The sequence below is a fragment of the Carcharodon carcharias genome, chromosome 7 (assembly GCF_017639515.1).
Source record: "Carcharodon carcharias isolate sCarCar2 chromosome 7, sCarCar2.pri, whole genome shotgun sequence".
Lineage (NCBI taxonomy): Eukaryota > Metazoa > Chordata > Chondrichthyes > Lamniformes > Lamnidae > Carcharodon > Carcharodon carcharias.
Genome location: NC_054473.1, coordinates 133,087,396 through 133,100,958, shown reverse-complemented (window position 1 = coordinate 133,100,958; position 13,563 = coordinate 133,087,396). Strand labels below are relative to the sequence as shown.

Genomic DNA, 13,563 nt, shown 5'->3' with positions numbered 1-13,563 from the left:
TGGCCCCTTCCGCCTTGGACTTCCTGCTGGCCCTGCACCCCTTGTGCATGCACCTCTCCTCCCACAGGTCGCTCTCCTGGAAGCTGCAATGGGACACCTGGCCTCCTCTCCCTTCTGCCCCTCTCCTCCTCAGAGGAGGAGGTGCCTCCAACGGAGACCATAATTCCTATTACCAGGGTAACGGAAGGCTGTTTGATACCTGAAACGGCCACATAGGACCTGGAAACTCCAGGGGCTTGGAAGACACCAATGTGTCCTGAAATGAAGCCTGGAAAGGCTCAGAATGCAGCTCCGACGTGAGATGAAGCTGTCCAGTTCACAAAATCAACCAGCAGCACATGATCTCCAAAACTCCTCACTACTTAGATTGACAATACTACTGACCCTTCTTATCCTGCCCTTGCATGAGCTTTTGCAAATTGGGGCCTGCCCGCCTGCTCGTGCGACAGCCGAAAATTCACACAGGCTACGTGAACTTGGAGACAATCGATGTGTCAAGGGCCTTAACTGACCTCTTAATTAATGGCGGGCGCGCCTCCGTCTCCCTCGTGCCCCTGCCTTGCAAAATATCGCGATTGCGCGCGTTGACGTCGGCATGCACGGCCGATGTCAACGTGCAGCATTCCACGCTAGAGCGGGTCGGGCATGAGTCCACCCACTGAGCAAAAAATTCTGCCCATAAACACGGAAGCAAGATTCTCATGACAATACCACATTCTTGGTATCAACAACAACTTATATAATACCTTTAAAGTAATAAAGTATCGCAAGGCGCTTCATAGGAGCATTGTAAAACAAAATATGACACTGAGCCACATATGAAGAGATTAGTTAATATGACCAAAAGTTTGGTTAAAGTGATGGTATTTAAGGAATATCTTAAAGGCCTAAAGTGGAAAATGAGGTAGAAAGATAATGAAAAACATAACCCTTTAACCTTAAAACTAGTTTTTGTCAAGGGATTTTACTTCTAATATTGAGTCCTTAGTGACTTGTGAAGTAACTCAAACACCTCCTCTATTTATTCAGATACTTATAAGAATATCTGGTTTAGTCAGCAATGCAACCGATAAACAAGCTAGTAGAAACAGTTGTGCTTAGTATTTTAAATCTTCACATTTCATTCTGGAAATCAGAGAAAAATAAATTCAAGTCACACACTTTATATCGGTGGGAGTTAATTTATCTCCATCTATCATCACTCTGCTGACAAACAAGATCGTTACAAGATTTTTTGTCCCAGCCACATATTTGCTTGGAGATGGCTTTGCAGCTGAATGACCTTGGACTGGATTCACTATCCAGTTAAAATGATAGAAATGATGTAGCGTATAACTGTACATATAATGGTAAAAGCATGAGGCATTGTTTTGCTTAGTGAGTGTCCTAAGTTGGAAGGTGGAAATGGATCCTTGAGATTCAAGCGACAGGAAGTGTTAATAATGTCCTTAAAGGGAATCTCCACTTCACTGGCTGTATCATCCTTCAGTTCTTCCTTTACCTGTTTAAAATAAATAATTTTGTTAGCAACTTACGATCGGTATCCTTGAAGCTATTTGGAATGCTTAAATGTTGATCATCCATTTCAGTGGAACATACATGATGATCATGATTTTCTTTTTTAATGTTAATGACCAATTCTGGCAACACTGGGGCACAGCTGAAGTATTAAGCACTTTTACTTCTGAGTCTGAAAGGCATGTGTTTAAGTCCTAATCCAAAATGTACAATATTGGGAGTCTGCGCCATTATGAGATGTGTGTCTCTCTTTAAGACAGGATGTTGTCTGGTGGAATAAAACATTCTATGTCACTGTTCCAAAAAAAGCAGGGAAGATGCCCTGCCCAACTTTTGTTCTCAATAAGTACAATCCAGGCAAAACAAATGATCTGGTCATTTATATCATAGCTGTTTGTAGGACCTTGCTGTGTGCAAATTATAACTGCTACATTTGCCCACATTTCAACAGTGACTACACTTCAAAAGTAAGTCATTAATTGTGAAGCACTTAGGGAAATCTTAAGGGTGTGAAATATTCTATACAAGTGCATTCAGTTTTCTTTAGCGGTTTCAAGCTGCTGACTTGTCCATTAAACATTTATCCGTAACAGAACTTAAAAATATTGTAAATTCTCATTGCATTTTAATTTTTTTTGCAGTTGTGTAGATGGGAAATATTGATGCAGAACAGTGAAGCTCATCCATTTTTAGGCCGAATAGACAGATTAAGCAAAATACTGCAGATGCTGGAAAACTGAAATTCCAGATGTACTTGAGTAACAGTTAACCTTGTGTAAAAGTCAACCCCTGACTTCTGGCCAAAAAATCCTTAGTTTTTCATACATCCTGCGTATAAGTTGACCCTGGTTTTGAGGGATAGTAAAACATTGTTTTTTGGTGTATAACGCTCTACCAAAATAGTGTAAACACAAGTTACTACCAGTAATTATAATTTTCTTATGTTATAGTTGTGGTATCAACACTATTAGACCACCTACAGTTTAATCACAATATCCTTTCATACCATGTCTTATGATGAGAAATACTGCAATTATAATTTCATTCAACAGCAAAATGCAACAGAGCAACCAATATGTTGCCAGGATTATGTAAAGAAAAAGTCTTCTCATCTGGGAATATTCAGATCGCATCTTGTCAATGATGTTTTTGCTGAAGTTAGATCGCAAAACACTAATATTGTAATGATTCTTGGTAGTCTACCAGCCTTGTTCAACCATTGGATGTCACTCTAAACAAGCCCTTCATGAGAAAAAAAGTGGAATAACTGGGTGATTGGAGGGGGGAAAACATTCACCAAAGGAGGCAGCAGATGGGCTCTGATGTTAGCAACCATATGTGAATGGGTTATAGAGGCCTGGGATGAAATCAGAATGGAGATTATCATCAAATCATTCAAGAAATGTGGGATATCCGATGCACTTGCTGGGACAGAAGATGATTATTTGTGGAATGATATGGCTGATGATGACATGACTGCTGATGATTAAATTGATGTTGATGATCAACACGAGGATGCCATTCAAGAAGAGGACTGGGACAAGTTATTTGGTTCTGAAGACAAGGAGGGTGATTTTTAGAATGAAAATACCTGTACAGTGCTAAGTAGTATCCTTTTCTGCACGGTGATAAAATCTGAATAAAATTTGTATATGATTTTATTTCAACAAATTTAGTGTGCACATTAATGTCTGTCTCCACGGAGGTTATTATTTCATAAATAAAAATTCAATAATAAAAATTCTTTTTTCACATCATCCTCTGCTACCCCAATTCACAGTGCATCTTATTAAACTCTCTGAAAGGAGAAATAATTTTTTTCAATTTGGCTACTTTTTTGGCTAGTTTTGAGGGTGGAGTTGGCAGAAATAGTCTGAGCTAGAAACCCAGCGATCAGCTGATGAACCACCCTAAACAGTTAGTTAGCGAGACAATGGGAGACGATGACACTACAATTAATGTAAGTTAAAGTGCGAGATAAATCTTTATTTACAGTGGAACATGGTGGTTTTTCCCTTGTTGTATCCAAGAAGAAATCTGGGCAATGGCTACCGATGCTAAGCCGACAGATGGTGTGGCTTACTGATAATTGGTAAATGTTTTTCATGTTTTAAGATACCAGTTATCCCTTCAACATGCATGGATTTCAACCTCTCTGAAATATTATTCGTGTATAGGCCGACCCCCTACTTTTTGCCTAAAAATTTAGCCTACAGAATTTTACTTTTACACGAGTATATACAGTAAAAACAAACATGGTCAGGCACCATCTGTGGAGAGAAAAACAGTTAATGTTTCAGGCCTGTGACCTTTCATCAGATTAGGTACCCTTTTGATGCAGGTGCTGAGTACAATACTTGTCTATTCTTCCCCAAAAATGCATCCTACCCCAGTTTCAGAAGAGCTGCCCGACAGTACTATATGACACTTCTACTTTCTCACAAACCTGACATTCAGCAGAAGCTTGGGCAAATTTCTTTTATGATACCTGCTGATAGAAACCGGATCTATGTCCAGGCAAATGGTGAGTATTTTATTCTATTCATCGAAACTGGATGTGAACATGGCTCTCTGAGTTGAAACCTTACCCACTATGAAACCCGTTACCTTAGCTGCAAGTTCTAAATGAATTTAAATTGATTTTTAAAGAAAGGAAATAAACACAATATTAACAAAATGGATTCTAGGCATAAAGCCATTTAATAATCAGATTCCTATCACCTAATTACCAGGTCTAGTTCTGATAAACCATTGATATTTAAAGTTGAACAACAACAAAGTTTTCTTAATGTATTTACGGGCATTTGAATATTGTATATTTTCAATACAAATTCCAAAGATTAACTGAGGCTGTCAGATACAACAAAAAAGGAGAGACCAGAAATCTTTGGCAGAATTGCGTTTTAAATATGGTGTCCAGAAAGGACGGCAGGGTGCACAACTTCCTGTCCACCTGACCATAAGATGCGCATACATACTTAATGAAGCAGGGGGTGCACAATTGCACATGATGGCCCAGCGCTCATCGGTGGTGAGCACTCCAGGTTCCCACTCCTGCCACAAAACCTATTGCAGTTGGAGGGTGGGGGTGGGGGGTGGAATTCTGGCCTGTATGTTACTAGGATATTCATAAGCACAGTGTCACTCTCATTCTTTTACTATCTCTCATGGAGAACACAATGTGATGTAATTCTGAATAATCAAGCCTCAATTTGAAGGCACAAGGAAACCTGATGCTAGGGAGCAAATGAATATGTGGTATTCTGTGATGAATAGGTGAATAGCAGTGATGCATTTACAAGGAAGTTAGATAAATGCATGAGGGAGAAAAAAAAACTTATGCTAATAGGTTTAGACAATGAGGGATGGAAGAAGGCTTACATTGTGCATCAACATTGGCTGCTAAATTTCTGTGCTGTATATTTTATATAATTCTGCATCATGAGCAGTTACATTTCCCAGCAGTTCTGCACATAATTGTACAGATATATTGGTATGAAAGTCCTGATTTAAAAGTGTCAAGAGCTGAGGGCAGAACAGTAGGTAGAAAAGTTCCAGCTGTTTATTTATGCTTAATGCAAAACGGAACAAGAAAAGTATACCACAATAGTTACACTTCCTCTGATTAGCATCTTTTAGAAATAGTATCTTTTAAAATGTGTTAGTTCTCTAACTGCAGGAAATGCTAACTAGTACCTAACACCCACTGTCTGGTTTAAAGCAACACTTCCTAATGTGCCTTCCCTTCATATTTTGACCATTACTTATCAAAACATAATGTTTATAGATTATATTACTGTTATACTGGAATTAAAAACAAACTACTGAGATAACTATTCTAAAAATCATATGCAGTTTATTTTTAAATGATTAATGGTTTACTGCTACTAATAGTGATAGAGAACTGTTGGTTCAATCGGCAGTCTAGTCCACCCTTCTATGTGTGACTTTTTTTTAAACTATTTGCATTACAAGTACTGGTGCTACAATAGTTAAAAAAAATGAATCCATTTGATCTAGCATTCATTGACATTTGTGAAAGAGAGTCATCCTTTGTATGTAGAAGTGTTTCCTAATCTCACTTCTGAAAGGTCTGACTCTAATATTTGGACTGTGCCCCCTGGTCATAGACTCCCCAACCAACAGAAATAGAATAGTTTCTCTCTAGCTATCTGTTCCCCTTAATATCTTGACAACATCAACACTTAGCCTTCTAAATTGCAAGGAATACAGCCCTGGTTTGTATAATCTCTCTTCGTAATTTAACCTTCGGAGACCAGGTAGCTGGTAAATCTATGCTGTACGTCCTCCAAGATCAATATATCCTTCCTAACATGTGGAGCCCAGAGCTGCTCACAATTCTGGAAGTGTGGTAACCACAGCCTTGCACTGCTGAAGCAAGGCTTCTTATCCCCTTGCGTTCTAACTATAAAGGTCAGCGTTCCATTAGCCTTTTTGATCATTTTCTGTACCTGTTCATGACATTTTAATTATCTATGTAGCTGGACTTCCAAGTCTCTTTGGAGTTCCAATGTTTCTAGCTTTTCACAATTTAGGAAGTACCCTGTTCTATCCTTTTTAAGTCCAACGTTTGTCACATTTGTGTACAGGGAAATCAAGTTGTGATAGGTTTTCCCATTCACTCAATCAATAATTTTATGCTTCCATCTGCATTGTAAGCAATGCTGCCTATCTTTGTGCCATCAACAAATTTAAATATGTGACATCCTATAGCCAGCCACATCCTCGATTTTCGATTTAGCATGGTATATAAGTTATTGCTGCGCACGTATTAAGAAGCATGCAAAAATTTAGTTTCAGTATCAACGTCTTTAGCTTTCACAACTACCTGAATCTCTGTAAAATACTGCACAATGCAGGATAAGCTACCAGTCCCCCAGATTGATGATTTCCCAACCTTCAGTAAGTAGCTGGACCACAAGTCTATGTATCTGCCAGGCTTCCAGCTTGCTCAGCCAGGTCACCACCTCAAAGTTATCTCCAGGACAGGGACACAGCCTTGGTGCCATGCAGGCCTATGCTCTTGAAGTGGTGCAGGCCGCCCATGTGGTCAAAATGGACGTGGGTAGTGATGGTGAGGCGCAACTGCGAGGCAGTCAGTCCAGCACAGTGCAGGTAATCAGAGAGGCTGCTCAGGCCCCGGCCAGTGTCCACCACCAGGTCCCAGTGCAAACCCTGAAGCAGCCAGATGTTATCCTAATTCCCTGACTCAAAACAACACTCTCAGATCAGATATGCCCTACCTCCCTTCTTTGATGTAAGTATTACGTTGCCTATCTGCCAGCCCTCTGGCGCTACACCATTTTGTTTAACTAATTATCAAATATATGTGGTAATGCCTCTGCTATCTCTTCCGTAGATTCTTTTAAAATGCATGGATGCAATCCATCCTAACCAGAGATTTTATCTTTTTTGAATTTGGTTTTAGTGTATTCAATACATTCCCATTTTTATTTTTAATGCACTTACATCATTATGTATCTCATCATTCGATACCATGTTCATCTGTTCTGTCTCCCTGGTAAATACTGAAGAAAAATTATTATTTAATATCATTTTCATCTCTATCATTACCTGTGATATTTTCCTGTCTATCTTTTAATGGTCCCATTTCCATCCCGGTCTCCCTCCTTTTACTGCCTGCTAAATATTTTACTATTTTGTTTTTTGTTCCTTGATAATTTGATTCCATAATTCACCTTTGCCTTTCTAATTTTTTTTACTTCTCTCCTAATGTCTCTGTATTCTCTTTTATTATGCACTCCTCTCCTGCCTATGTACTTAATGTTTGTCTCTTTCCTTACCCTGAATTGTTTTCTTCTATCTTTATTCATCCATAGAGTCTCACTAGCCTTTAGTTCCTTCTTTCCTTTCAGTGGAACATTCTAAATACATTTTTAAATGTTCCCCATTCTTGCTCTATTAGTTTTTGCCAATATAATTGCCCATTTTATTTTCCCAAATTTTATACTCATCCCAACAAGATCAACTTTTCTCAATTACCCTGGTTTTCGTCATACTTATGTCCTTTTCTATTAACATCTTCAAGTGCTTTATATTATCGTCACTATTTCCTAGGTGTTCCACTACTTTTACTTCTCTTATCTGTTCTGGTTCATTCCTATTACTAGATCCAATAGTGAATTTTCCCATGATGGGCTTTTTACATCTTGGTTTAGAAAGGAGTCCTCTACATGTTATAGTAACACCATTCCATTATCCCCTTTACCTACCTCTTCTGTCCAATTAATATCAAGGTAATTGAATTCCCTCAGAGTCATTATTCTATGTTTTTTACTTGATTGCCTAATTTGACAAATTTCCTCCCCTGAAGGATTTTAGTGAACCAGATGTATTTTCACGACAATCTGGTAGTTTCATGATCATGAATAAATGTGGAATTAAGGATTTTTTAATTAATTGACTGTAAATTCCCCCAACTGCCATGGTAAGATTTGAAGTTGTGTTTCCAAAGCATTAGTCTGGGCCCCTGGATTACTGGTCCAATAAAATTTCATGATGTTATTGCTCCCCCGATTGTTGAGGACAGATATCCTCAGCACTCGAGGAATTCACTAGTTTTCTGACTTGTGCTAGACTATTTATCCCAATCTATATGAAAGTTAAAATCCCCCATTAAAACCACTCTACTTTTGCTACATGCTTGTCTAATTTCTGCATTTAGACAACCAACCACTTCACAGCTGCTACCTATAAACCAAATAAAAATAGGAAATGCTGGAAATACTGAGGAGATATGTCAGCATCTGAAGAGAAAGAGAAACAAATTTCATGTTTCAGGTTCAGAATACAAAGGGAAAAATTAAAGTACATGAGAAAACTAGCAAGAAAGATAAAAACTGAGAGTAAAAGCTTCTTCAAGTATATAAGAAGGAAATGAATAACTAAAGTAGGAGTTGGTCTGTTAGAAGATTAGACTGGTGAATTGATAACAAGGAAATGGCAGAGACTTTAAACAAGTATTTTGTATTTGTCTTCACAGTAGAAGACAGTAAATGCATCCCAAGAGTAGTAGAAAATCAAGAGGCAAAAGGAAGGGAGGAACTTGTACTAGACAAACTAATTAGACTAAGGCCTGCTTCCTAGGATCTTAAAAGAAGTGTTTGTAAAAATAATGGATGCATTGGTTATAATCTTCCAAAATCTCCCAGATTTTTAGAAAGGTTGCAGCAAACTGAAAAATGGTAAGTGTAACACCTCTATTGAAGAAAGGAGGAAGACAGAAAGCAGGAAACTATGGACCAGTTAGCCTAATACCTGTCATTGGGAAAATGCTAGAATTTATTAGTAAGGAAGTGTAGCAGGACATTTAGAATATCATAATAAAATGAGGCAGAGTAAACATGCTTTTCGGAAAGGGGAATTATGTTAGACAAATTTATGAGAATTCTTAAGCATGTAACAAACAAGGTGGATAAAGTGCCATGTAAAAGGTTACTACAAAAGATAAATCTCATGGTGTTAGGGGTGAGATAATTAGTGTGGATAAGGAATTGGCTAACTAACAAGAAGGAGAGAATAGGGATAAACGGGTCATTTTCAACTTGGAAGACTGTAAATAGTGGAGTGCCGCATGGATCAGTGCTGGGGCCTCTGTTATTTACAATCTATATTAATGACTTAGATGATGGACTGACTACTATAGCCAAATTTGCCGATGATACAAGGATAAATTGGGAAAGTAAGTTGTGAGGAGAATACAGAGTCTGCAAAGCAACAAAGATAGGCCAAGTGAGTGGGCAAAAATTTGGCAGATGGAATATAATGTGGGAAAATGTGAAGTTGTCTACTTTGGCAGAAGTATATACAAGCAGATTATTTAAATGGAGAGAGGCTGCTGTACAATGGGATCCTTGTGTTCTTGTACATGAATCACAAAAGATTAGCATGCAGGTACAACAGATAATTAGGAATGTTGGCTCCTACTGCAGAGGGGACGGAGTATAAAAGTAGGGAATTCTTGCTACAGCTGTACAGGGCATTGGTGAGATCATGCCTCGAGTACTGCGTACAGTTTTGGTCTCCTTACTTAAGGAGGGGTTTACTTGCATTCGAAGCAGTTCAGAGAAGGTTCACTAGGTTGATTCCACAGATGAAGTGGTTGTTGAATGAGGAAAGCTTGAGCAGGTTGGGCGTATACTCATTGAAGTTTAGAAGCATGAGACATGACCTTAATGAAATATAGGAGATTCTGAGGGAGCTTGAAAGGGTAGATGCTGAGAGGATCTTTCCACTCGTGCGAAAATCCAAAACTAGGGGGCTGCAGTTTAAAAATAAAGGATCTCAAATGTAAGATTGAGATTAGGAGAAATTTCTCCTCTGAGGGTTGTGAGTCTTTGAAATTCTCTTCCCCAGAGAACAGTGGGGATTTTTCATCAACACGGGAGTCAAGGGTTATGGGGAACATGCAGGAAAGTGGAATTAAGACCACAATCATATCAGCCATGATCTCATTAAATGGTGGAGAATGCTCCAGGAGCCAAATGGCCTACTCCTGGTCCTATGTCTTATGACCTTAGGTCGATGATCTTATATCAAACTCAGTTCTAATGAAAGGCCATTGACCTGAAATGTTAACATTATTTTTATTTTTCTCTCCACAGATGCTGCCAGATCTGCTGAATATTTCCAGTAAATTCTGTTTTCACTTCAGGTTTCCAGCATCTGCAGTACTTTGCTTTTCCATGAATTTGACTGACCAGCTTTCTTCACTAAAACATCCCACTGTATATGACTAAGAATAGCATTTATCACAGAATCACAGAATCTTAACTGCACAGAAGGAGGCCATTCGGCCTATCATGTCTAGGTCAGCTCTCCAAATGAGCATTATGACCTAGTGCCATTGCCCTGCCTTTTCCCCATACCCCTGCACTTTCTTTCTATTCAAATAATCATATAACTGCCCTCTTGAATACCTCCACCACACTCCCAGGCAGCGCTTGCCAGACCCAAACCACTCATTGAGTGAAAAAGCTTTTTTTCACGTCACATTTGCTTCTTTTGCAAATCACTTAAAATCTGTGCCCTTTCATTCTTGATCATTTTACAAGTGGGAACAGCTTCTCCCTATCTACTCCATCCAGCCCCCTCATGATTTTGAAAACTTCTATCAAGTCTCCTCTCAGCCTTCTCCTCTCCAAGGAAAACAGTCCCAACTTCTCCAATCTATCCTCATAGCTGAAGTTTTTCTTCCCTGGGACCATTCTTGTAAACCTCTGCTGCTCTCTCTCCAATGTGTTCACATCCTCTGTATAATATGGTGCTCAAAACTGTACACAATGTTCCAGCTGAGGTCTAACAAGGGTCTTATTTAATTCAGCATAACCTCCCTGCTCCTGTACTCCATACCCCTAGTAATAAAGCTCAGGATACTAAATGCCTTATTAACTGCTCTGTCCACCTGTCATGCCACCTTCAATGATCCATGCACATATACACCCAGGTCTTTCTGTTCCTGCACCCCCTTCAAAATTCCACCACTTATTTTATATTGCCTGTGCATTTTCTTTCTATCAAAATGCATCACCTCATACTTCTCCACATTGAACTTCATCTGCCACCTATCTGCCCACTCCACCAACTTGTCTATGTCCTCTTGAAGTTCCACATTGTCCTCCTCACAGTTCACAACACTCCCAAGCTTTGTATCATTCGCAAACTTTGAAACTGTCCCCTGCACACCAAGATCTAGATCATTAATACATATCAGGAAAAGCAAGGGTCCCAATATCGACCCCTGGGGAACTCCACTACAAACCTTCCTCCAGCCCGAAAAACATCCATTGACCATTACTCTCTGCTTCCTATTTTTCAGCCAATTTTGTATCTGATATTTATAATATGTGATAACTCTGTGGAGCAGACTGGTTTCGTCAAGAAACATTTAAACTTTATTACAGAGGCATTTTCAGTTCTTGCACGCTCGACCAGCTCTCTCATCCAAAAAGCCCCGCCTTGTGGATTGCCATACTCACAGCTCACTGGTCAGAGACTCTGCGGTATGTCACATGACCTGTGATTGGTAGGAGGGAGTGACAATACATCCAGTTACCATATTTCCTTCCCCTTTAGTTTTTTTTACAGTTACTCTTTACAGAAAAACATTTAACCAATCCAGCAAACATGTATACAATTTTAGAGGACTATAAATCAAGCCTCTGAGGTGCTCTTCTTATGCAGCTAAAGTGGTATTGCTCTATCACTGGAGGCTTCTGAACAGGATCAACAGGATCTGGAGTTGCACTGAGACATCATCAGAACTAGGCAGTTCAGGAATTGGCAACTTTTCTGAAACATCTGGAATGTCTGTTCTAGATCGATCATACACCTCAGAAGTCGACAGTTCAATGTTAATCACAGGTGGAGCAGTTAATTGTTGGAATGCCTGGCACAGATGTGATCCACATGCTTACAAATGATTCTATCTCCCACTTGCACTTGGAAAGATAATGGACAGGCCTCTGAAACAATGGTTCCCAGTGCCCAGACAATTCTTCCGGAATACCTTATGTCACGCTTGGAGGAACGGTACTTTCAATTGACTTGGGGGACTTTGTTGGTTTGGCATTTCCCAATCTTATTTCTGTCTTTTCTTTCTCTGTCTGCAGCAGAGCTCGTCCTTGTCCTTCACTTTGGTTTCACAGTTGGTTAGGCCTCTCCCTATAAATTCTTAGCTTGCTTCAGTTCTGTAATTGTGCTACTCATGGCTTCACTATCCACTCGCATCTTGGAAAATTCCATGGATTTTCCTTTCAAGGCTTCTTTTCTTTCATTCAGCTGGTTCTTCAGCTCTTCCTTGTATCTCTTAACCTCCTGCTGGACTAATGAACATTGCTGCATCTTCTCTGCCAACTGTTTCTTCAGTTTGTTCAGAGCGGTATTAAATTCATCTTGCTTCTCTTCATAATTTTCCAGAGGAACAGACTTAGACCTGAGCAATCCTTGTAGCATGTGACAGTCCTTCCATTTTCCTAACTCGCCCCGAGAACCCATGTTGTATTTCTTAGAAGTTCTGGGATTCGATCTGATTTTAGGTGAAATATCTTGGACCAGATGAGTTTGATCTTCTGTGGCCAATCCCGACCTGAAAGACTGAGTACTACTCCTTTCACTAGTATTACAGGCAGTTGTGCTGTCTATCACTTGTAAGAGACTGGGACAGTGGCAATGCCCTTTGCCCATGTATGTTCTTAATTTAATGGTTGTCCTCTCCAGGTTTATTGGCTGTCTTCCTTCATTAAGGTACCTGAAAGTGTGCTCTCCTACCATGGTAGTTGAGGGACCAGTATCCACTTCCATTGTCAGTGGCTTCTCATTCACTTGTACTGTCACTGTAATAGGCTCAGTCTTCACAGCAGTCACATCATATAAGGAGTAAGTGTCTGTAGCAGTGGCTTCGGCCTTTGCTGTACCTGTTACTTCTTTTGTTTGTTTGTTTGCTGTTTCGCAGACTGCTTTCACTTCGTCCGGCATTGCCTAACCACATGATCCTTCTTATGACAGTAATGGCACTCTGCCTCTTTGAATTTACTGGTATCTGCTCCGTGGTCACCTCCACATCTATATCAATTTGTCTTTAAACTGATGATGAAGTGTTTCTGTTGAGCTTCTTGATGTTTCTCACAGTGGCCATTGAATCGCACTTTAATTCTGCAGCTCTGGTTTTTATGCTACACTCGGTGGCAAGTTCCCATCCAACATAAAGTTTGGCGCCATTATCCATGTGTTGCAAAGCCAGTGAGTCTCTTGCAGCACTTTCCACTGTGAAGAAGATTTCTAGGGTGCGTTTAAAAATCGATACCAACCTCAGCAAGCAGTCGGTGCTGATTGGCATCGTCCTTGACTCCACATTAATAGAATGTCACACAGAGGAGAGGTGGGGGAAAGGGATGGGTCCAGCTGCCCCATTCTTTACTGACCAGTGTCTTCAAGTTTTGATGGAAGAGATCAGGAGACCAGTTCTCTAGCCTGCTGGCCACCAGGGCCCCTGAAACAACCAAG

The 13,563-nt window shown here is 39.8% G+C and overlaps 1 protein-coding gene across 10 annotated transcripts in view; it reads right to left on the bottom strand.

Annotated features, from left to right (window-relative positions):
• Positions 1-1,167: 1,167 nt before the first annotated feature.
• The window catches only part of dpep2 (dipeptidase 2), a 93,717-nt gene continuing 81,321 nt past the window's right edge, over positions 1,168-13,563 (bottom strand). For 6 of the 10 annotated variants that reach the window (XM_041190812.1, XM_041190816.1, XM_041190814.1 and 3 more), the window contains one exon: positions 1,168-1,501. In XM_041190812.1, the coding sequence (XP_041046746.1) occupies positions 1,298-1,501 (204 nt within the window). In that variant the 3' untranslated portion in view covers positions 1,168-1,297. Of the gene's footprint in view, positions 1,502-7,018; positions 7,068-13,563 lie in introns of those variants that run through there. The other 4 variants (XR_005943453.1, XR_005943450.1, XR_005943451.1 and 1 more) reach the window with 3 other exon arrangements.